We start from the raw sequence: 23,314 nt of genomic DNA, 5'->3' as shown, positions 1-23,314 counted from the left end.
AGTGAACGTATGAAGTGATGGTTAAGGTATTAGTCAAGTGAGCTGCTTTGTCCTGAATGGCACTGAGTCTTGAAGCTGCACTAGTCCAGGCAAGTGGAAAGTATTCCATCACACTCCTGATTTGTACCTTGTGGATGGAGGACAGACATTTGGGAGTCAGGCGTTGAGTCTCCTCCACAGTATTCCCAGCCCCTCACCGCTGTAGCCACAATATTTACATGGTCAATCCAGTTCAGTTTCTGGTCCATAGTAGCCCCCAGCTATTGATCATGTAGGATTCAGTGATAGAAATGTCATTGAATGTCAAGCCAGATGGTTAGATTCTCTCTTGTTGGAGATGGTCAATGTCTAGCAATTGCCACTTATCACCTCAAACCTGGATATTGTTCAAGTCTTGCTGTGCATAGATACCAAACTGCTTCTGTATCTGAGGATTTGCAAATTATACCAAACAATTTGCAAACATTTCTACTTCTGACCTTATAATGAAGCAGTCGTGGAGGATTGTGATGTCCCGGGCCTGAGATGATTGACCTCCAGCAAGCAGCAGACAGTTTCCATACCACAGCCCAATCGGCACCACCCCACCCCCAACTCCTCCTACCACCACTGATTTCCTATTGATTTGAATTTTCTTCGATAATACTGGGTTAAATGCTGCCTCAACATCAAGTCAGTCATCTCACTGAATTCTGGAATGTCTGAAGTTGAGTGGTGTCAAGTAAAACTCAGACTAAGCATCAATAAGCATTTCAGTGTTGAAAAGTGTGGTACTAGAAAATCCTATAAACATTTATGTGCTGAGTAAGGGCCTCTTGATAGCACTGTAAACAGCACCTTCCATAACTTTGCTCATGATTGAGAGTAAACCATTAGGATGGTAATTGGCTGGATGGATTTGTCTTGCTTTTTGTCCATTGGGCAAACTTGGGCAATTTTCCACATTGCTGAGTGATGTCACTGATGTAGCTACACATGAACAGCTTGACTAGGAACAAAACACAACTGAGGTGGAAACAGTTGGTGATAACCAGCAGAATATCTTTCTGCATGAGATTAACCTGCTGTTGTAAGGCTTCATGCATTGTCGAGGTTGAGGATTCCCAGGGTAACTCCCTACTGACGGAAAATCAGATATTTGCTGCAAACTCAGTGGAACAGAACAAATAAGAATGTGAAATTGGTTGAAGGTTTGATTTGGTCAGTTAGATTATGTTAGGCTAGGCTTGGCTCGTTAGTGGGATCGCCCTCCCAATGCAGCCATGACTTTGCAGGGCCGACTCAACAGCATCTCCTTTGTCATTGCTGGTGCTTAGTTTGATACCAGGTGGTCCTTTTTTACACGTAAGCAGCAGTCTGCCACAACCGAGTGGCTCACTCTGCTATTTCAGAGGACATTAAGAATCACCAATATTGCTCTGGATGGAGTTCTATGTAAACCAGAATGGGTAAAGACTGCTAATTCCTTCCTCCAAAGGGCATTTGGGAACTCGATGCATTTTTGTGATAATTGTCTGTTTCATGATCATCATTACAGAAATGAGTATTTCACTGCAGATCAGTTTAATCATTGAACCTAAATTCTCTTAGGTGCCATGGCAGGATTTGAATTTGGATCCACAGAATGTTAGACCAGGTGCCTGAATTATCTGTCCAGTGTTAATATCATGAGGTTACTGTGCCCTCAACAAATCAAAGACAGGTAGATGTGCAAGTTGGAAATTGTTGACAATAAAGTAGCTCTGAATCATGTTGTCTTTGCCTGAACTCTTTATGTCGCAGAGTCAGCAGCACAAAGCCCAATCTAATAAGGAAGTCACACAATCACGTGACAGCTTTTAATAGTAGCAGAATATTGCCTGCGAGAGCAATTTGTGGCAGGTAAGACAACCGTTACATTCATACACAAAACTACTTTTATCTTTAATCATTGTGAACATGGTTGGCTGGAGCCTGCCAAGCTTACAAAGAAAAAGCAGGCTGTTTAATGCCATTTTTATATTTGACATTGACATCATGAAAAGGCTTTCCAACTCTCGCTAGATTTGTTCCCGTGATGTGGAGCAGCTGGTGTTGGACTAGGGTGGACAAACTTAAAAATCACACAACAGTATTGTGTGATTTTTAGATTTGTTCCAAGAGACTTAAATAACAAGGAACTCAGGGTCAAGACAAGGCCATTCAGTCTCTCAAGCTTGCTGTGCTTGCCATTCTGTCTTCCTTAATACCATTTTCCATGCCATCCCCATATTTCTTAATGTCACTTGATCTAGAAATGTATTGGTCTCTGTTGAACTTGTTTATTAATGACTCCTGAGTTAGAATTCCAAAAATTCACCAACCTCTGAGTGAAAGAGTACCTCCTTGTTTCCCTCCTTTTATTGGCTTTTATTCTGAGACTGTGTCACCCCTGTTTCTTGCCACTGCAACCAGGGAAAATATCTTTTCTGCATCTACCTTTGCCTAGCCCTTTAAGAATTTTGTTAATTTCTATGATGGCACCTCTCATTCTTCTAAACTCCAGGGAATTCTGGTCTAGTTTCCTTGTCTCTCTTCATATGACAGTCCCAACATCCCAGGCATCAGTCTGATGATCCTCTGCTGCACTCCCTCTTTGGCAAGTACATCTTCCTTAGGTAAGGGGTCAGATCTGCTCACAATACCGCAGGTGCAGTTTTACCAGCATTTTATACGATTGAAGTAAAACTGCTTTGCTCCTTTACTCAAATCCTCTTACAATATTAGCCAATATACCACTTGCTTTCTGAATTGCTTCCTACACCTAAATGTTAGCTTTCAGTGACTTATGATTAAGGACATGCAGATCTCCCCAGCTTCACATAGTGCTATGGAACATATATCCATGTGATGGGGCAGACTGGGCCTCAATGTTTCAGCTGAAAGGTTGCACTTCCTACAGTACAGCACTCCCCCCCCCACCCGCCTGTACTGGAGTGGTCTTCTAGATTCTATGCTCCATAGTGAGTCTGAAACCAGTGATCCAGTGGGTATGGGGAGAGAGTTGCACCACTAAGCTAAGGCTGATGGTGGGGATATGATCTCCTAAGTTTCCCCTTTGTGCTTTCCTGTGCACCCCTGTATTTACACACTACATTGCAGAAACATTTACTGCCATGTCAGTGGAGAGAACATTTCTCCATACCTCTGTTAAATCAGAGGAATCTTTGCTGCATTACTACTAGTATAAAGCTGACCTCACACATTTACTGAACGGCAACAATATAAAACTCCTCTAGTGACTTTCCTACCAGAAGTGATTCCTGAGTACAGCCTGTTCCATAATTTGCCAAATCAGTTAAGTATTAATTTAGCAACTTTTTATTTGGGTTTTACCAAAGCATGGTCCCATATCACTGACATGGAGGAAAATAGCACAAGTACAGGGAAACATGAAACAGGTAGAAGGGCATTATGGATCAGATACAGAGGATACAGGAAGCAGGTGCAGGAAAATGTGGATCAGGTACATGGGAAATTGAATCAGTCATGGCGATACAGGGACAGGTACATGGGCAATTAGATCAGATGCAGGGGATAGAGGAAACCCAAGGGATCAGGTACCGGGATACAGAGGCATGTGGATCAGGTACAGAGCATACAGAGGCATGTGGATCAGGTAAATGAGTACAGGGAAGAGGCACAAGAGAATGAAGTTCAGGTAAAGGGGATAGAGAAAGCAGATACAGGACATACATGGAACAGGTATAGGGTAACCTGGGCAGGTACGGTGGTTACAGGGGAGCATGTCCCAGGGAATCCTGGAGCAGATACTGGGGATGCAACAAGCAGATACAGGAAGACCTGGGTCAGATACAGGGAATATAAGAAATAGGTACAGGGAAACAGGCTGGTCCAGGAATCTTGGAATAAGTATAGGGATATGTCACGGTAGGCCGGAAGTCTTGGGCAGATACACCAAGGCTAGATGTGGAATGTGGATCAGGTTCAGGACAATGTGGAGCAGGTATAGGAGAATGCCTAGGTAGTACAGGGGTCTTGGAACAGGTACTACAGATCTGTTCTCTTAATTGATTCACAGTGAACCGACTAATTAAACTGCCAGTTTATCTGGTGCAGGGACACAATACTATTAGGAAGGGAATTCCAGGATTTTGATCCAGTGACAGCAAAGGAGCAGCCATACAGTTCCAGGTAAGGATGGCACATGGATTCATGTGGAATTTTCAGATGGTGGTGCTCCTATGCATCTGCTGTCCTTATTCTTCCACATTGCAGGTTTGGAAGGTGAGTTGGTGAGTTTCTACTATGTCATTTGTAAATGGGATACTGCTGATGAATGCCGGTGTTGGAGGGAGTGTACATTTAAGGCAGAGGATGAGATGCCAATCATCTGGGCTGTCCAAGTTGGATACTTTTGACCTTTTAAATCTTGTTGGAATTGTACACATCCAGGTTATTGGTGAGTATTCCATTATACTCTTGGCCAGTGTCTGGTTAATGGCAAACAAGCTTTAGGGAATTAGGAGGCAAGTTACTGCAGAATTTCTAGATCTGACTTGCACTTGTAACCACAAGTTATTTGGCAGGTCCAAATTTGTTTCTGGTCAATGGTAGGTGCAGCTGTACAGGACATTAGAGAGGCCACTTTTCGATTAAGAAGGATGTTAAATTGAGAGGGTGCAGAACAGATTTACAAGGACATTACTAGGAGTGGAGAGTTTGAGTTATAGGGAGTGCTAAATAGGCTGAGGCCTTTTTCCTGGAGTGTAAGAGACTGAGGGGTAACCTTATAGACATTTATAAAATCATGAGGGACATGGATAGGGTGAATAGCCAAGATCTTTTTCCTAGTGTGGGGAAAAAACTAGTGCATAGGTTTAAGATGAGAAGGGTCCTGAGGGGTAACTTTTTCACACAGAGGGTGGTGCATAAAAAGGACCTGAGGGGTAACTTTTTCACACAGAGGGTGGTGCATGTATGGAATGAGCTGCCAGAGGAAGTGGTGGAGGCGGGTACAAATGCAACATTTAAAGTTATCTGGAAGGGTACATGAATAAGAAGAGTTTTGAGGGATATCGACCAAATGGTGGCAAATGGGACTAGGTCAGATTGGGATTTTGGTCAGCATGGATGAGTTGGAACAAAGTGTCTGTTTCCATGCTGTATGACTCTATCTCAGGAGTTGGACTAGAATCATCAGTGAATATCTTTGATCCTTACAATGGAGATCAATGAGGAAGCTGCTGAAGCAATTTTAGTTTTCAATACTACTCTAAGAAACCCCTACAGCAGTGTCCTGGCTTGAGACGACTGGTCTCCATCAACTACAACTACCTTTCTGTGTGATTGGTATGACTGCAATCAGTGGAGGGACCCCCCCCCCCCCCCCATTCACCAGTTTTGCTCAGGATGCTGGATACCACACCCTGCCCAGTGTTGCCTGTGGAACTCACCTCCTTTGTCCATCTTTGGGTTAGGAACAAATCCTACAGAACCCATACTGTGCACCAGTGAGTGGATCATTGCTAAGTTAATGCATTTGATGGCATTGCTGAAATAGATAAATGGCTTGGGAATTGGCCAAATTCTGTTCTATGCGGAGGGGATATTTCAAGGTGATATTTCACATTTTGATTGGGTTAATGCCAGTGCAGATGCACTAGAACAGCTCAACAAGTAGTATGGCCACTCTTGGAGTAAATCTTCAGTTGGGCTGTTATCAGGTCCCTGTGGCCTTTGCTGCATGCAGCCATTTGTTAAAATACTGATAGAATGAATGACTTGGCTGAAGACTGGTATCTGTGTTGCTGGTTGCTGGGATGGATTAACTGTGTCTACAGCATGTTGCTTCTACCGTTGATCACACTTCTCGTGTTGTAGATTCTTCAGTTGCCACTCCATTTTGAGGTATGATTGGTGCAGCTCCTGCAGTAGGTAGATATGAACATGGGACAGGATACTGGAGATAATGGAACAGGTCAAGAGGATTGGAGTGCAGATAAGGAGGGAAATTTGCACCACATACAGAGGAGCATCGATCACGGACAGCATAGAACACGTATGGCGAAACAAACAAGGGGACATGGTTCTGGCATAGGTTGTCTCTATATACAGCATGGAAACAGACCCTTTGGTCCAACTCATCCATGCCGAACAGATATCCTAACCTAATGTAGTCCAATTTGTCAGCACTTGGCCAGTATTCCTCTAAGCCCTTCCTATTCATATATTCATTCAGATGCCTTTTAAATGCTGTAATTGTACCAGCCTCCACCACTTCCTCTGGCAGCTTATTCCATACACGCACCATCCTCTGCATGAAAAATTTGCCCCTTAGGTCCCTCTTATATGTTTCCCCTCTCACCCTAAACCCTCTAGTTCTGGACTGCCCCACCTCAGAGAAAATACCTTGTCTATTTATCGATGTCCCTCATGATTTTATAAACCTCTATAAAGGTCACCTCTCAGCCTCCGACACTTCAGGGCAAACAGGCCCAGCCTATTCAGCCTCTACCTATAGTTCAAATTCTTCAACCCTGGCAACATCCTTGGAAATCTTTTCTGAACCCTTTCAAGTTTCACAACATCCTTCTGATAGGAGTGAGACCAGAATTGTACACAATATTCCAAAAGTGGCCTAACCAATGTCCTGTACAGCTGCAACATGACCTCCCAATTCCTATATCAATGCTCTGACTAATAAAGGAAAGCATACAAATGCCTTCATCACTATCCTATCTATCTGTGACGCTACTTTCAAGAAACTATGAACCTGCACTCCAAGGTCTCTTTGTTCAGCAACACTCCCCTGGACCTTACCACAAGTCCTGCTCTGTTTGCTTTCCCAAAATGCAGCACTCACATTTATCTAAATTAAACTCTACCTGCCACTTCTCAGCCTATTGGTCCATCTGATCAAGATCCTGTTGTACTCTCAGGTAACCTTTTTTGCTGTCCACTGCACCTCCAATTTTGGTGGTATCTGTAAACTTGCTAACTATACTTCATATGTTCACATCCAAATTGATTCAGCACTGATCCTTGTGACACACCACTGGTCACAGACCTCCAGTCTGAAAGACAAACCATCCACCACCACCCTCAGTCTTCTACCTTCAACCCAGTTTTGTATCCAAATGGACAGTTCTCCCTGTATTCCATGAGATCTAACCTTGCTAACCACAGTATCACGAGGAACCTTGTCGAATGCCTTACTTAAGTCCATATGGATAACATCCACCACTCTGCCCTCATCAATACCCTTCAATATCTCTTCAAAAAAACTCAAATAGTTCGTGAGACATGATTTCCCACGCACAAAGCCATGTTGACTATCCCTAATCAGTCCTTGCTTTTCCAAATACATGTAAATCCTGTCCCTCAGGATTCCCTCCAATAACTTGGGTGGCACAGTGGCTCAGTGATTAGCACTGCTGCCTCACGGTGCTAGGGACCAAGGTTTGATTCCAGCCTCAGGCGACTGTCTGGGTAGAGTTTGCACATTCTCCCCATGTCTGCGTGGGTTTCATCCACATGCTTCAGTTTCCTCCCACAGTCCAAAGATGTGCAGGTTAGGCGGATTGGCCTTGCTAAATTGCCCATAGTTTTCAGGAATGTGTAGGTTAGGTGCATTAGTCAGGGGTAAATGTAGGATAATAGGGTAGGGGACTGGGTCTGAGTGGGTTGTTCTTGGGAGGGTCGATGTGGATTTCTTGGGCCAAAGGGCCTATTTCCACACTGTAGGGATTCAAAACAAAACTTACTCACCACCAATGTCAGGTTCACTGGTCTATAGTTCCCTGGCTTTTCCTTACCATCTTTCTTAAATAGTGGTACCACGTTAGTCAACCTCCAGTCTTCTGGCACCTCACCTGTGATTATCGATGATACAAATATCTCAGCAATGGGCCCAGCAATCACTTCCCTACCTTCCCACAGAGTTCCAGGGTACACCTGATCAGTGGATTTATCCACTTTTATGTGTTTCAAGACATTCAGCACCCTCTCCTCTATAATATGGACATTTTTCAAGATGTCACTATCTATTTCCCCACATTCTATATCTTTCATGTCCTTCTCCACAGTAAACACTGATGCAAAAGTCTTGTTTAGTATCTCCCCTATTTCCTGCGGTTCCACACATAGGCTGTCTTGTTGATCTTTAGGGGTGAAAATGTGTTGCTGGAAAAGCGCAGCAGGTCAGGCAGCATCCAAGGAGCAGGAGAATCGATGTTTCAGGCATAAGCCCTTCTTCAGGAATGAATGAAGAAGGGCTTATGCCCGAAACGTCGATTCTCCTGTTCCTTGGATGCTGCCTGACCTGCTGCGCTTTTCCAGCAACACATTTTCAGCTCTGTTCTTTAGGGGCCCTATTTTCTCCTTCGTTACCCTTTTGTCCTTAATGTATTTATATAATCTCTTTGAATTCTTTTTAACCCTATTTGCCAAAGCCATATCATGTTCACTTTTTGCCCTCCTGATTTCCCTCTTAACTATATTTCTACTGCTTTTATACCCTTCTAAGGATTCACTCAATCTATTCTGTCTATACCAGACATATGCTTCTTTCTTTTTCTTAGCCAAAATCTCAATTTCTCTCGTCATCCAGCATTCCTCACACCTACCAGCCTTGCCTTTCACCCTAACAGGAATATACTGTGGTCTCTCATAATCCCATTTTTTAAGGTTTCCCATTTTCCAGCTGTCCTTCACCTGTGAAATCTGCCCCCAATCAGCTTTTGAGTTTTGCATAGTACAACAGGAGTAATCCAGATATTGCTACCCTCGAGGACCTCCTTTTAAAATTCCTGCCTAAATTTCTATATTCTCCCTTCAGAATCTCATCCTTTTCCCTCTTCCAATTTCGAACTTAAACTTTTAGATTTGATCTATCCTTTTCCATCACTATTTTAAAACTAATAGAATTATGGTCGCTGGCCCTAAAATGCTCCCCCATTGACACCTCAGTCACCTGCCCTGCCTTATTTTTTAGATTAGATGACTTACAGTGTGGAACAGGCCCTTTGGCCCAACAAATCCACACCAACCCTCCGAAGAGCAACCCACCTAGACCCATTCCCCCACACCTAACACTATGAGCAATTTAGCATGGCCAGTTCACCTAACCTGCACATTTTTTTTGGACTGTGTGAGGAAACTGGAACACCCGGAGGAAACCCAAGCAGACACAGGGAGAATGTGCAAACTCCATACAGACAGTTGCCTGAGGCGGGAATTGAACCTGGGTCTCTGGCGCTGTGAGGCAGCAGTGCTAGCCACTGTGCCGCCCAACAGTAGGCCAAGTTTTGCATCTTCTCTAGGAAGTACATCCACATACTGAATCAGAAAATTTCCTTGTACACAGTTAACAAATTCCTCTCCATCTGAACCCTTAACACTATGGCAGTCCAGTCAATGTTTGGAAAGTCAAAATCCCCCATCATAACCACCTCAGTTATTCTTACAAATAACTAAAATCTCCTTACAAATTTGTTTTTTAATTTCCTGCTGACTATTGATGGGTTTATAATACAATCCAAATAAGGTGATCATCCCATTCTTATTTCTCAGTTTCACCCAAATAACGTCCCTGGATGTATTCCCAGGAATATCCACCCTCAGTACAGCCAAGCCATAATGCTATCCCTTATCAAAAACACCACTCCTCCTCCTCTCTTGCCCCCCCCCCCGCCCCCTTTCTATTGTTCCTATAGCATTTGTATCCTGGAATATTAAGCTGACCATTTGTGAGCCATGTTTCTGTAATTGCTATGATACCCCAGTCCCATGTTCCTAACCATGCCCTGAGTTCATTTGCCTTCCCTGTTAGGCCTCTTGCACGAAGTAAATGCAGTTTAATTTATCAGTCCTACATTGTTCTATACTTTGTTCCTGCCTGCCCTGACTGTTTGACTTGCTCCTTTTCCCAACAGATCGATCTCTTTCCTCACTATTTCCCTGGGTCCCACCCCCCCAACCTTACTAGTTTAAATCCTCCTGAGCAGCTCTAGCAAATCTCTCTGCCAGTATATTAGTCCTCTTCCAACTCAGGTGCAATCCATCCTTCTTGTACAGGTCACTTCTACCCTAGAAGAAATTCCAATGATCCAAAAATGTGAACCCATCTCCCCTGCACCAGCTCCTCAGCCACGCATTCATCTGCTCTATCCTCCTATTCCTACCCTCACTAGCTCATAGCACCAGGAGTAATCCAGATATTGCTACCCTCGAGGACCTCCTTTTTAAATTCCTGCCTAAATTTCTATATTCTCCCTTCAGAATCTCATCCTTTTCCCTTCCTATGTTGTTAGTTCCAATGTGTACAATGACCTCTTGCTGGTCCCTCTCCCCTTTGAGAACATTCTGCATCCTCTCAGAAATATCCGTGATCCTGGCACCCGGGAGGCAACACACCATTCTGATTTCTCTTTCCCGGCCGCAGAAATGTCTGTCTGTGCCTCTGACTAGAGAGTCCCCTAGCACAATTGATCGCTTGGAACCCGACATACCCCTCATTATTTAGAGCCTGTCTTGATGCCAGAAACTTGTCTGTTCATGCTACATTCCCCTGAGAGTCCATCACCCCTTACTTTTTCCAAAACAGTATACTTGTTTGAGATGGGGATAGCCACAGAAGACTCCTGCTCTACCTGCCTCTCTTTCCTATGTTTCGATGTTAACCCATCTACCTGACTGTATCTGCAATTTATCACACTTCCTATAACTGCCATCCATCACACCCATTGGTTCCTGTAAATTCCTCATTGCCTCTAACTGCTGCTCTAATCCATGCAATCTAATAGGATTCACATTCACATTTGTTGCAGACAAAATAATCAGTAATGTGGAAAGTCTCCCTAAACTCCCACATCTGACAGGAAGAGCACATCACTCTACTAAAGGCCATCTTTGCTCCTTCACAATCTATAGATGCAGAAAATAGCACCATCTTATTGCTCTAAAAAACACTGCTCCAGGCTAACTTAATACTTATGCTATATATTTTTAAAATTTAATCAAGAAACAGATGTCAATAAAACATATAATCATGAAAGAACCCACTCTACTCACTATTGTAGATTTACAGCAAGGATACACTTAAAAACTATGCACTTATCTGTTCCTGTGCTGTGAGCTCTCCCAAATAGGTTCTTCCAAGGTCAGCTGTGAATTTCGCTGTTTGTTCATTTTTTTTAGATGCAGTCTAATGTCCAGCGATACTTGAACTCAAACAGCAAAGGCAGTAACTGTGCAGATTCACTGCTGTGTCAGACAGCAGCATAGGTTTCACTGCCTTTGTCTGTCTGGTTCATTCCTTCATGGAAAGCGGGCATTGCTGCCTGGGGCAGCATTTATTGTCCATCCTTAATTGACCTTAAGGTGGTGGTGATGAGCCTGCCTTCTTGAACCATTTGGTCTACATAGAGCTACAATGTGTTGGAGAGTGAGTTTCACGATTGTGACCCAGCAACACTGAAAGAACACTGATATAATTCCAAGTTAGGATGGTAAGTAGCTTAGACGGTAAATTGGAGTTGGTTATATTCCAGTGGACATGCTGCTGTTGTCCTTCTAGATGGTAGTGATCATGCGTTTGGAAAGAGCTGCCTGAAGAGCCTTGGTGAATTTCTGCAGCACATCTTCTCGGTAGTGCTCACTGTTGCTACTATCATCACTGGTCGAAGGCCTCAGTTTTTGTGGAGGTGGTGCCAGTTAAGTGGTCTTCCATCACACACCTGACTTAGCCTTGTACATAATGGGCAAGCTTTGGAGAGTCAAAAGGGAAGTTACTCACTGAATGATTCCTAGTCTCTGAACTGCTTTTTTAGCACTTTATTTATATGGATAGCTAGTTCAGCTTCTGATCAATAGTAACCTCCAGGATATTGACAGTTGGGGATTCAGGTGATAATGATGCCATCAAATACCAAGGAGTGATGATTGGACTCTTCTCTTATTTAAGATGGTCATTGCCTTGCACTGTGTGGTGAAAATTAACTTGCCAGTTGTCAGACCAAACCTCAATCTTGTCCAAGTCTTGTTGCATTTGAACATGAATTGTTTCAATATCTGAGGGCTAACAAATGGCGCTGAACATTGTGTAATCATCAGCAAATATCCATACTTCTGACCTTATTGAATATCATTTGGCATAGGATATCCCCTAAAGATGATCCTGCAGAGATGTCCTGGAGCTGAGATAATTGATCTAAATAAATTTACCTCCCATTCTTCTAAACTCCATTGAGTACAAGATTAATCTACTCAACCTCTCATAAGAAAATCCCTCCATATCCAAGATCAACTTGGTGAACTGCCTTCACGGCATCTGGTTCACCACTGGTCCCAGGCAGCTAACCCAAGAATGACCCATTTGTTCCTGGCCTCTTTTTTTTACCTGTTAAATAATCCTCAATCTACATGTAATTTCCTATCTTGTATATCCCACTGACCTACTGAGTGGGACCTTTTTCAAAAGATTTCTGAAAATCCAAACATAACAACTGATTCATCTGATGGCCTATTCCTACTCCTCCTTCTTATGTTCTTATTGAGTAGGTAAAGACAAATATGAAATAGGTACAGAGGGAGAAGATATTGCAGTGGCAATGTTACTGGACTAATAATCCAGAGACCTAGACTAATGCTCCAGTGATAAGAGTTCAAATATCATCAGTGCTGTTCAGGGAATTGAAACACAATTAATAATTAAATCTGAAATAAAATTCTAGTCCCATTAATTAGGTCATGTTTTTACTCTGGCTGTAAACAACACATCTCAACAACGAATGGATGGATTGCAGTGATAGTTTCATCCAAGGATGTGAATGGTGATTCAGATTAATGTGCTGAAATGTTTTAAAGTGTCCATTCACACTGGGAGATAGGGTGGGTTAACTTTAGTTTAGAATGTTGTGGGTTATTTAATTTAGAATTGTGATGAAAGTTGTGTGACTTGCACATAACATTTTCTGGATTTTAGATTTCAGACTCTTGACGTATGGGTGTTGGTCATTTTTTTGTGAAGTGGTTTAATAATCAGTCTTTTCAGAACCATGATTTTAAATCAGTATGTTTCAGTGAGCAGATGAGTGGAGGCCTCTGAGAGTGTTAATGGAAGCTGTTTATATTGTTGGGTTTTTAAAACAGGATAAGAAAAATAAAATGAAGTAATTTGTAATAGTTTGGTCACTGGCATCTAATAGTGCAGGAGAGGGGAGGACCCAGAGTCAGTGACCAAAAAGAATAAGAGAAAGGAGGACTCCATGCTTCTGAAACAGTGATACAGACAGTGGGCATTTCTTCATCACGTTGAGCAGGAAAGAGAGCATGCTCAGCAGCTTCTCAAATTGAGACAGCATGGGGACAGCTATGGAAAGCAAAATTGCGTAAGGTGGAAACTGGAGACAGTAGATTAAAAACTGATGCTAGAGAGATCCTTCAACCCATTTTTTGGCTTATCGGATTTGAAGCGGACATAAATTGCCATTGGACGTAAACAGCCATTCTAGTACAGCTGCAAGTCTGGCATCAACTCAACAATGTAGAAAATTCCTCAGGTATGTTCTGGAAATTTTAAAAAAAGGACAAATCCAACCTGAGCAATTACCACCCCACCAATCTACTTATGTCAACCTACATTTGTGCCACAGAAATGCCAGGTAATGACCATCTCCAATAAGAGATAAACTAGTCACTGCCCCTTTCCATTCAATAGTGTTACCATCATTTTGAGGTGCCCTACTATCAACATATGGTAGGGTGCAGCGTTTTTAACATTGACCAGAAGGTAAATTGGACTCACGATATAAATACTGTTGCTACAACAGCATGTCAGAAGATAGGAATCCTGCAGAGATTAATTCACCTTCTGACTCCACACTGCCTGTCCACCATCTATGAAGCACAGATCAGGAGTGTGATGGAAACATCCCACTTAACTGGATAAGCACAGCTCCAAAAACACTCAAGCAGTTTGACACCATCCAGGACAATGCAGCCTGCTTGATAGGCACCACATACACAGACATTCACTCCCTCCACTACTGACACTCAGTAGTAGCAGTATGTGCTTTCTACAAGAGGCATTGCAGAAATTCACGAAGGTCCCTCCAATGACACCTTCCAAACCCACGCCCACTTGCATCTAGAAGGACAAGAACGTCAGATATATGGTAACATCACCACCTGCAAGTTCCCCTCCAAGCCACTCACTATCTGACTTGAAATATATTGCAATTCCTTCACTTTTACTAAGTCAAACTCCTGAAATTCCCTTCATAAGGGCATTGTGGGTCAACCCATAATGCATAGTCTGCAGAGGTTCAAGAAGGCAACTCACCACCACATTCTCAAAGCAAATTGAGGATTGGCAATAAATGCTGGTCCAGCCAGCGATTCTCACATCTCTTGAATAAATTTAAAAATAAGAGGATTATAACATGCAAATTGTGGGGAGATAGTGGGCAAATGGGGGAGCTGGTGCAGGTAAACGGGGAATGTGGGTTAAGGAAATGGAGGTGTGGGTGCAGGTAAATGAAGGTACATTGAAACAGGGATTGGGCAATAGTGGGAGAGGGTACTATAAGGGGTGTAGAGAAACAGGCAGTCTGGGCACAGACAAATGGAGGAGCAGGCACAAGCAGATAAAAGGAACAGGCAAAGACAGAAGGAATGGGTACAGGCAAACTGGCAAAGTGGAGTGAATAGGCAAACATGAGCAGATAGGCCAGACAATAAATGGAGGAGTGAATGTGGCCAAATAGTGGGGAGTGCAGGAAAACAGTGATTTGAGAGAAAAACAGTCAGTGTAATTTCTCTCTCTCCATTGTAATGACTTGCTTCACAGTGCTTGAAATTGCATTTCCCCAGGGTATTGTCATCCTTGTAGTCTTGGTAGAGGTGTCACCTCCATGGTGTCAGGATAAAGAGTGTTATTCATCAATTACAGGACAGTCTGTTGCATGAAGACCAATAGCCATAAATCATGGTTTATGTTGGATCCTTTGACATGGGAAGAAGTAGTTTGAAATCCTACAGGAAGGAGTCAGGAGTTCAAGGGAGTGTTATAGCGGTTGGCTTCAAGGTGATCATCTCTGGATTATTCCTAGTGTCATAAATTGGTGAAATCAGAAATGCTAGGATAAAAGATGTTAACACTCACTGGAGAAATGGTAGCAAGGAAAGTGAGGGCATTGAGTCATACAGCATGGAAGCAGATCCATCAGTCCAACCAATCCATGTTGAAAATAATCCAAAACTAACTAGTCCCACCTACCTGTTCCTGGCTAGTATCCCTCCAAATCTTTTCTATTCATGTATTTATGCAAATGTCTTTTAAACCATATAATTGTACCCACATCCACCACTTCCTCAAGAAGTTCATTACACACACGAACCACCCTCTATGTAAAAAATGTGCCCCTCATGTCTTTTTTAAATCTCTCTCCTCGCATCTTAAAAATGTGCCTTCTGGTTTTGATATCCCCATTCCTTGAGAAAAGACACCTGCCATTAACCCTATCTATATCTCGCCAGATTTTATAAACCTCTATAAGGTCACCTCAATTATCTATGCTCCAGTGAAAAAAGTCCCAACCTATCCAGCCTTTCTTTATATCTCAAACCTTCCTTATTCGGCAACATTCCGATAATCTCTTCTGAACCTCTTCAGCTTATCTCCTTTGACATTAAGATTAGTTTTGAGGCAGGAACAATCTTTTTAGGTGAATGGTAGCTGGAAGCAGTGTCTTCCTGGGAAGATTACCCAAGGTTGTGGGAATGTGTTTGGGCAAACATGACAGTAATATGGCTCCCAGGTTGAGTGAAAATATAGTGCACAGAGATCTGGAAGAGAAATGCAAGATAGAGAATAAAAAAGGTGGTAGTACTGATCAAATAAATGATTAGAACATTAGAGAAGAATGATATATGCGTGAAGAATCCAAGTGGTGAGAATTAAGAGACAATTGAGAAGATACCAATCACTGGATGCATCCTATAGGCAACTGGATAATGGTGAGGAGATAGACCAGTATATATTCAATCAAATTACACAAAGTGTTATAAAAAAGTGGGGATACGGGACTTTCAAGACAAACTGGGAGCATGAGGACGAAAATAAGGTGAAAACTCTGAAATGTTATGCATTACCTGATGTTATGTAGATTGGAGAAGATGGGAGTGTTTTCCTTGTAGAAGGCTGAAAGGAGATTTGGGAGTGACACGTAGAATCATGAAGGGTCTGGACAGGCTAGATGAGGACAAACTGTTCCTACTTGTGAATGGATTGAGAATAAGTGGACACTGATTTGAGGTACTTGGCAAAGGAAGCAAAAGTGATGTGGGAAAAAGCTTTTACGCAGAGCGAATGGTTAATGTCACGATTCATGAATGGTGGAGCCAAGTTTAGTTGAGACTTTCAAAGGGGAATTGCCTTATTTTCTGAAAACAAATGAAATGAAATGTTATAGGGAAGAAGCAGGACAATGGCATGAAATGAGATGCTCCTTTGGAGAGCCAGTGCAAACAAAATGGGTTGACCTTCTCTCCTGTAATAATTGTGTGACTTTTGCAAGATAGCATTGTTGATCATTGTGTTTCTAACCTCGTGCAAGAAAGCAGGACTGTATCTGGTTCTGAGGAACAAACTAGGTCGAGTGAAACATCTTTCAATGGGAAAGCGTTTGGGAAACAGAGATCATATCCATCAGGTTTAGAATTGTTATTGGAAAGGACAGGGTTCAGTGAAGCATGAAAGTGCTTCATTGAAGGAAAGCTATCTTCAATGAACTGTGAAAGGATCTGCCACAGATCCACTGGAATCAAAAATTGGCAGGAAGAGCAGTAAATGAACAATGGGAAACCATCTAAAAAAAGAGATGACATGTCTAATGAATATTCACACATGGACGGAAGGGATGCTGTCCAAAGCTAGAATTCTTTGGATGACAAAAATTAGAAATTAACATGAGATAAACACAGAATGCAGAAAGGCAAAGAATGTCTGAGAGAGTAAAGGGCTGGCCACCATTAAAGAAAATCAAAAGTGCTTTATAAACATATAAAGTAAGTAAGGTCACCACACTCCTGAGAATCACAAGGCTGCTGTCTCATCAGTGAGAGAGACAACTGGTGGTGGTTTAACCAGAGGGTCACCACTCCTCAGGAAAGGGGAGAGGTTGAGAAACAGGAGCCTTCACAGTAGCCTCAGCCAGAGCAGGAATCGAACCTGCACACTTGACATCACTCTGCATAATGGACCAAATAAAGGAGTCATTGATTAGGAAGCAAACTTCGATATTCTTGCCGAGGCAGGGCTAAGGTAATAAGTGAGTATATTAAATTTCAATTCACTAGATGAACGAATATTGCCAATTCACATCAAAGGAGTTGCTAGTAGGAAGACTGAATGGGATAAACATAGAATGAAAAAGGAGGTAGCTAAAAGACCATCTCAAAGTAGAAAAGTCACTCAGGCTGAAGGAAATGCATTGTAGGTTACTAAGGGAAAGCAAGGATAGCAGTTGAGGAGGTACTGACTGCCATCTTACAGTCCTCTTCAGCTACTGGAATGGTTCGAAAAGATGGCAAGACTGCAAACATTAGAGTCCTGTTTAAAAAAAAGGAAGAGAGAGCAGCAATTGCAAGTTAGTTTAGATGCTGGTGGTGGGGAAATGTTTTGTTACAATAATATGGCACAAAATTAATTAGGAATTGAAAAAAAAAGGCTAATAAATGAATGTCAGCATAGATTTAAGTTAAATGGTGCATGACTATTGATTGAATTTTTCAATGAAATCATGGAAGAAAGCTGATGAGGGTCATACAGCTGATAATATGCACTTAGAGTTTCAAAGGCATTTGTCAAAATACCAGAACATTGATGTATTAGAAAATTAAAACACATGGGACTAAAGAAACAATAGACATACGAACATAAAATTGGTTGAGGGACAGAAATTAGAGAGTAATGCCGTTAGTCTTTATACTGCAGGGAGGTTTGCAGTGCTTGGTGTCAGATCATTGCTCTTTTTGATATACCACGTTAAAAAACTGGACTGGAGTATACAGGACATGATTTTCAAGTCTGGGGCTGAAAATAAACTGAAAAATGTGCTAAAGATTTGGGAGACTGTATAAGGTCATAAACGGACTCATGAATTGGGCAGCACATGGCACATGAAATTTTTAAGGATGGCAGAGTGATTCAGTGATTAGCACTACTGCCTCATTAGTATCAGGGACCCGGTTCGATTCAAGTCTCATGGGATTGTCTGTGAGGAGTTTTCACATTCTCTCTGTGTCTGCATGAGTTTCCTCCCACAGTCCAAAGATTTGCAGGTTAGGTGGATTGGCCATACTAAATTGCCCATAGTGTCCAGGGACGTATAGGTTAGGTGGATTAGCCATGGCAAATGTTCAGTTAGGAGGTGGGATGCTGTTTGAAGGGTCAATGTGGACTTGATGAGCCGAATCTCTACACTATAGAGATTTTATGATTAATTCAGAAATATGAAGTGATAGATTTTGGTAGAAAGAATAAGGAAAGGCAATACAAACTAAATGGGGGCAATTTTTAAAAAAGTGCAACAAAACAGGGACCTGGGGCTGTATCCACACAAATCCATGAAGATGACAGGGCAAGTTGAGAGGGTTGCCTAAAAGGCATTTGGGATTATTGGTTTTATTAATAGAGGGAGAGAATCCACAAACCAGAAAGCAATGCAAACCTTTATAGATGCTGCTTAGGTTGGAGTATTGTACCCAATTCTGGCACCATACTTTTGAAAGGTCATCAAGGTTTTGGGAAAAGTGGAGAAGAGATTTGCTAGAATGGTGTCAGGCATGAGGACTTCACTTATATAGAGAAATTGGGCTGTTTTCCCCAGAGCACAGAAGTTTGATACAGAGATGTTCATATCATGGATAGTTTTGGTGAAGTAAATAAGGAGAAAATGTTAAGAATGGAAGGAAGGTTGTCAACTAGAGGGCACAGAGCTGAAGTGACAGTTGCAATGTGAGAAAATATTGCATTGCCTGAAAGCTTGTTGGCAGTAGATTCAATAATAATTTTTGAAAGGAAATTGGACAAATAGGCGAAGAGAACAAATTGCTAATTTATAAAGAATTGAACAGAAGAGTTATACAAGAGAAATGACTCATGCATGATGGACCAAATGGCTTCCTTCTCTCTGTACCACTTCATAATTCAGAGCTACAAGGCTGCAATGCAGTATAGGTCAACATGAAATAGGCAACACGTGTTCCAATAGAACAAGAAAGAGGCAAAATTCCAGAAAGTGAGTGAAATTCCAGATAACAGTATTGGGAAGAATTCCAGACATTGAGCAGGTATCAGATACATTTCCAGATACCATGTAGAATCCATATAATGAGTGCAATCCCAGATAGTGAATACAATTTCCTATTAAATAATTGTAAGGGCTAATGAAGATAGTGCAAGAGATGTTGGCAAATATAGACTTCTGAAGGCATTTGATAAAATACCACATAATTGATTTATTTGTAAATCACATGGGACTGAATGGACAGTATCAGTTGCATATCTAACTGACTAAGAGGCAGACAAGATTGATGGATGGATATTTTTCTGACTGGATAGGAGCATGCAATCAACTCTCATTGGGGTGGATAATATAATCATTGTTTCTTTTTAATAAATGGATCCTGAACTTGGGCACAGGAAATACAATTGTAACATTTGTGGACAATATAAAACTTAACCATATAGTAACTAGAAAGCAGGAAAGTAGGAGATCCAAGGATGGCAGAGAAAGACTGATAGAATGAGCAGGCATATGCCAGGTTCAATTTAATGCTGTTACGTGTGAAATTATTAATAGTGAGAAACAGTGTGCAGAAGTGATTAATCACTGATTAGTACTGTTTTGCAGCAAGAACGAAGACAAATCCTTGAAAGTGACAGGGCAAGTTGATCAGGCTGTGGGACTGTGTGGGTTTCTAAATAAAGGCATTAAATAAACAATGAAGGAATCAGGGAGGTGATGGCACAGTGAAGATATTAAGTTCAGAATAATTCTCTGGGAACAATGGTTTCAAATCACACGACAACTAATGAAACTTACACCAAGGTAAAATATCTGGAACATTGAACTATTCTATCTTCATTTTCTAGCACTTGACCCATAGCCTTGTATGTCTTGGTCTTGCAAATGTACATCTAAATACTTCTCAAATGCTATTAGGGTGCCTACCTCTACCATACTTATAGGCAGTGAGTTCTGGATTCCCACCACCCTCTGAGTGAAAAAAGAGATTCTTTCTGACATCCCCTCTAACCTTCCTGCCCCTTATCTTAAGTCTATACCCCGATCATTGATCCCTCCACCAGGGGTGGAAGTTTATTCCCATCTATCCTGTCTATGCCCCTCATAACTTCATACATCTCAATCATATCTCCCCTCAGTCTCCCCTACTCTGAGGATAACAACTTCAGACACTCCAACCTCTCTTCACAACTAAAATTCTCCAGCGCAGGCAAGGTCTGGTAAATCTCCTTCATACCTCTCCAGTGCAATCACATCCCTCCTGCACACAATAGTCTAGCTGTGGCCCAACTAATGTTTTATACAGTTCCAGCATAACCTCCCTGCTCTTAATCTCTCTGCCCCGGCTAATGAAAGCAAACATGCCTTCTTAACAATTTTATCCATCTGTCCTGATACCTTAAGGGACTGGTGGACATGTGCAGCAAGGTCCCTCTGATTCTTGGTCTTACCATTCATCATATATTGTCTTGTTTATGATGCCCAAGTGCACCACTTCACACTTATCCAGATTGAATTCTATTTGCTACTGATGAGCCTGGCCAGCCCATCTTATCCTCCTGTAATTTAAGGCTATCCTCCTCACTATTTACCATCCCACTAATTTCCGTAGCATCCACTAACTTACAGATCAGCTCTCATAGATTCAGTTTTAAGCCATTTATATATGCTTCAAACAGCAAGGGCCCCAATACTGATAACTGTGGGACCCAACTAGATGCAGGATTCCAGTCACAAAAACCATCCTTGACCCCCATTCTCTGCTTCCTGCCCACTCAACCAAATCTGGATCCAATTTGACAAATTTCCTTAGATCCTGTGGCCTCTTACCTGGCTATCAGTCTCCTAACAGGAACTTAACAAAGGCCTTGAAGTACAACTAGACTACATCAAATACATTACCTGTATCTGACACCTGATTATGTCTTCAAAAAATTCAATAGAGTTGATCACATATGATGTCCTCTTAACAAAACCATAAATTGCTCTGGATATAATGTCAGTACACAGTCCCAGATAGACTGTGTATGAGAAACTAAAACAGACCTTGCTGGAAAAGCTCAACAGGTCTGGCAGCATCTGTGGAGAGAAATCAGAGTTAACGCTTCGGGTCTAGTGACCCATCCTGTAATGTCATTACACAGACCCAGATAGACTGGGTATAATCAGTAGACATCTTGCAATAAACTACACTCTCATCACCAAGGGACATCTCCTGATGGTGTAGCTTTTCCCCTCCAGGAATTAAATTCCAGGCACATCCGCTTGACGGGAGGGTTAATCGATTCGAGGTGCGCTAAAATGGAAGCATCTGGTGGTGCCAGACAGCAGATCCAGGCTCTTAAACGCTTCACTAGTTCTCACCAGAGACCCTGCATTAAACTGCAGCGAGAACACTGCAGTGTGAGGACACACAGTCAACTGAGTGCGCTAGGTTCGTCTCTCTCTCTATCTCTCACACAGACACAGACAGAAGTCACCAATAACACCTGGGGATGGTGCCCCACAACGCTCTGAGTGGCAATGAGGGATTTTTAACCAGGATCCCTTCCACAACAGCTTCCTCTGGTGCTGTCGGTGAAGTGAGCGACCGTCAGCCCTTTGACAGTCCCAAATCCGGGCAGTCCCCAAACCGTGGAACTGAGGCAAAAACGAGGGGCGGGGTTGCTGGAGTCTGGCTGATAGGAAAACGGCCAGGTTACTCTTTCTCTACCCTGCTTCCCCAACACACACCTTAACGCTCTGTCTCTGTTTCTCTCTGCTTCGCCATGTCTATGCCACCCCGTCTCCTTCCTGATCGCTTCTTCCGCGCTGAGAATCTCAATGTTTTCCCACCTGTTTTCCCTCGCTGCTCCTTGGCTGCGTTGGCGTCTCTCTCTCTCTACATATATATATATCTACCTGTGTCTCATTCCCCAGGTGCTTGTCTCCCTCTCTCGGTTCGGATACTTCCACTCCCAAAGCATGAATTCAGGTGCCATGGAAACTGTCTGTACCCCCATTCTGCCTCACGGTCAGTCTAACAAGATTCCTGTCACTGTATCTAGGTTTCCCTACCACTCTGTGTTTCTGCAATCACCTCTCTCTCTCTCTCTCGCATTCTCTCCCTCTTTATCTGGGTTTTTTCCCTCTCTCTCTCTCTGTCTGCTGACGGACAGCTCATCACCCTTGCCATTGCAAGCACATATCTCGCTCATTCGAAGTCCCTCCCCTCTTCCCCAGAGCTTCAGCCGAAACACAAGGTGAAAACTTGACAAACGACCTCACCATGAACAGAAATAAACAGCCCGGCTTGCAACGCCAGACTGCAGACCCCTGCGCTCATGATGTGCAGAATTCCTCTCATTCCTCTCTGCACTGTCTGGGCTGGGTCACACCTTCAACTGGACGCTTTCAAAAAAAAACATGAAACCTATGTATTGCAACACCCCAACCAACCCACCAATCCACACCCCCAAACCCTTCAAACAACAACTCCCCACGCTCCGGGCTCACCTCCTCCCGAACCTCCGCCCATCCATCGTCCTGGCCCGGGCTGCCGTTAGCTGCAGTCCTCTGCGGCTGCATCTGCGCTCGGTTCAGAGCCAGCCCTGGCGGGCGAGAGCTGGTTCTCCCGCCGCCGCTTCCACCACCTCCTCACTGACAGCACGGAGCCCCGAGGCGCCTCTCAGCCGCATGGTGCTGGCCTGCAAGGGGAGAGTGGACTGGGATTCCCCAGGACGCTCCAAGGTTCCTTCGAAGGTTACTGCTGCTCTAGAAGTCTATTTGGTATTCATGGTCTACCCTCCTCCTCTCTCATGCATAGGCTCCTTCCTCCTTCCTTCCAGCCTTACTGCGTTGGGATGTGCCCAGCTCCTCCCCTCCCCGTCTCTCCTCCTCCTAAAAACACACACACAGCACCTGCAAGCGGTTCAGTCAGAGTCGCACCGATGGAGACTGAGGGAGCACAGACACACACACACACACACACACACAGCCCCAGAGGAAGGAAGATTGGGAATGCAAGGTAGCTGACAGGGCGA

The 23,314-nt window shown here is 42.9% G+C and overlaps 1 protein-coding gene across 2 annotated transcripts in view; it reads right to left on the bottom strand.

The window, feature by feature from the left end:
• Positions 1-23,051, bottom strand: part of LOC122553825 (transmembrane protein 151B) — a 55,638-nt gene extending 32,587 nt beyond the window's left edge. For both annotated transcript variants that reach the window (XM_043698203.2, XM_087990112.1), the window contains exon 1: positions 22,788-23,051. In XM_043698203.2, coding sequence (XP_043554138.1) covers positions 22,788-22,859 — 72 coding nt within the window. In that variant the 5' untranslated portion in view covers positions 22,860-23,051. The remainder of the gene's footprint in view (positions 1-22,787) is intronic.
• Between the last annotated feature and the right edge of the window lie 263 nt (positions 23,052-23,314).

The sequence above is a fragment of the Chiloscyllium plagiosum genome, unplaced genomic scaffold (assembly GCF_037043375.1).
Source record: "Chiloscyllium plagiosum isolate Xiang-an unplaced genomic scaffold, Cpla_swu_hap1 HiC_scaffold_8, whole genome shotgun sequence".
Taxonomy (NCBI): Eukaryota; Metazoa; Chordata; class Chondrichthyes; order Orectolobiformes; family Hemiscylliidae; genus Chiloscyllium; species Chiloscyllium plagiosum.
The sequence above is the reverse complement of the archived record's forward strand: the minus strand, read 5'-3'. Positions and strand labels throughout refer to the sequence as shown.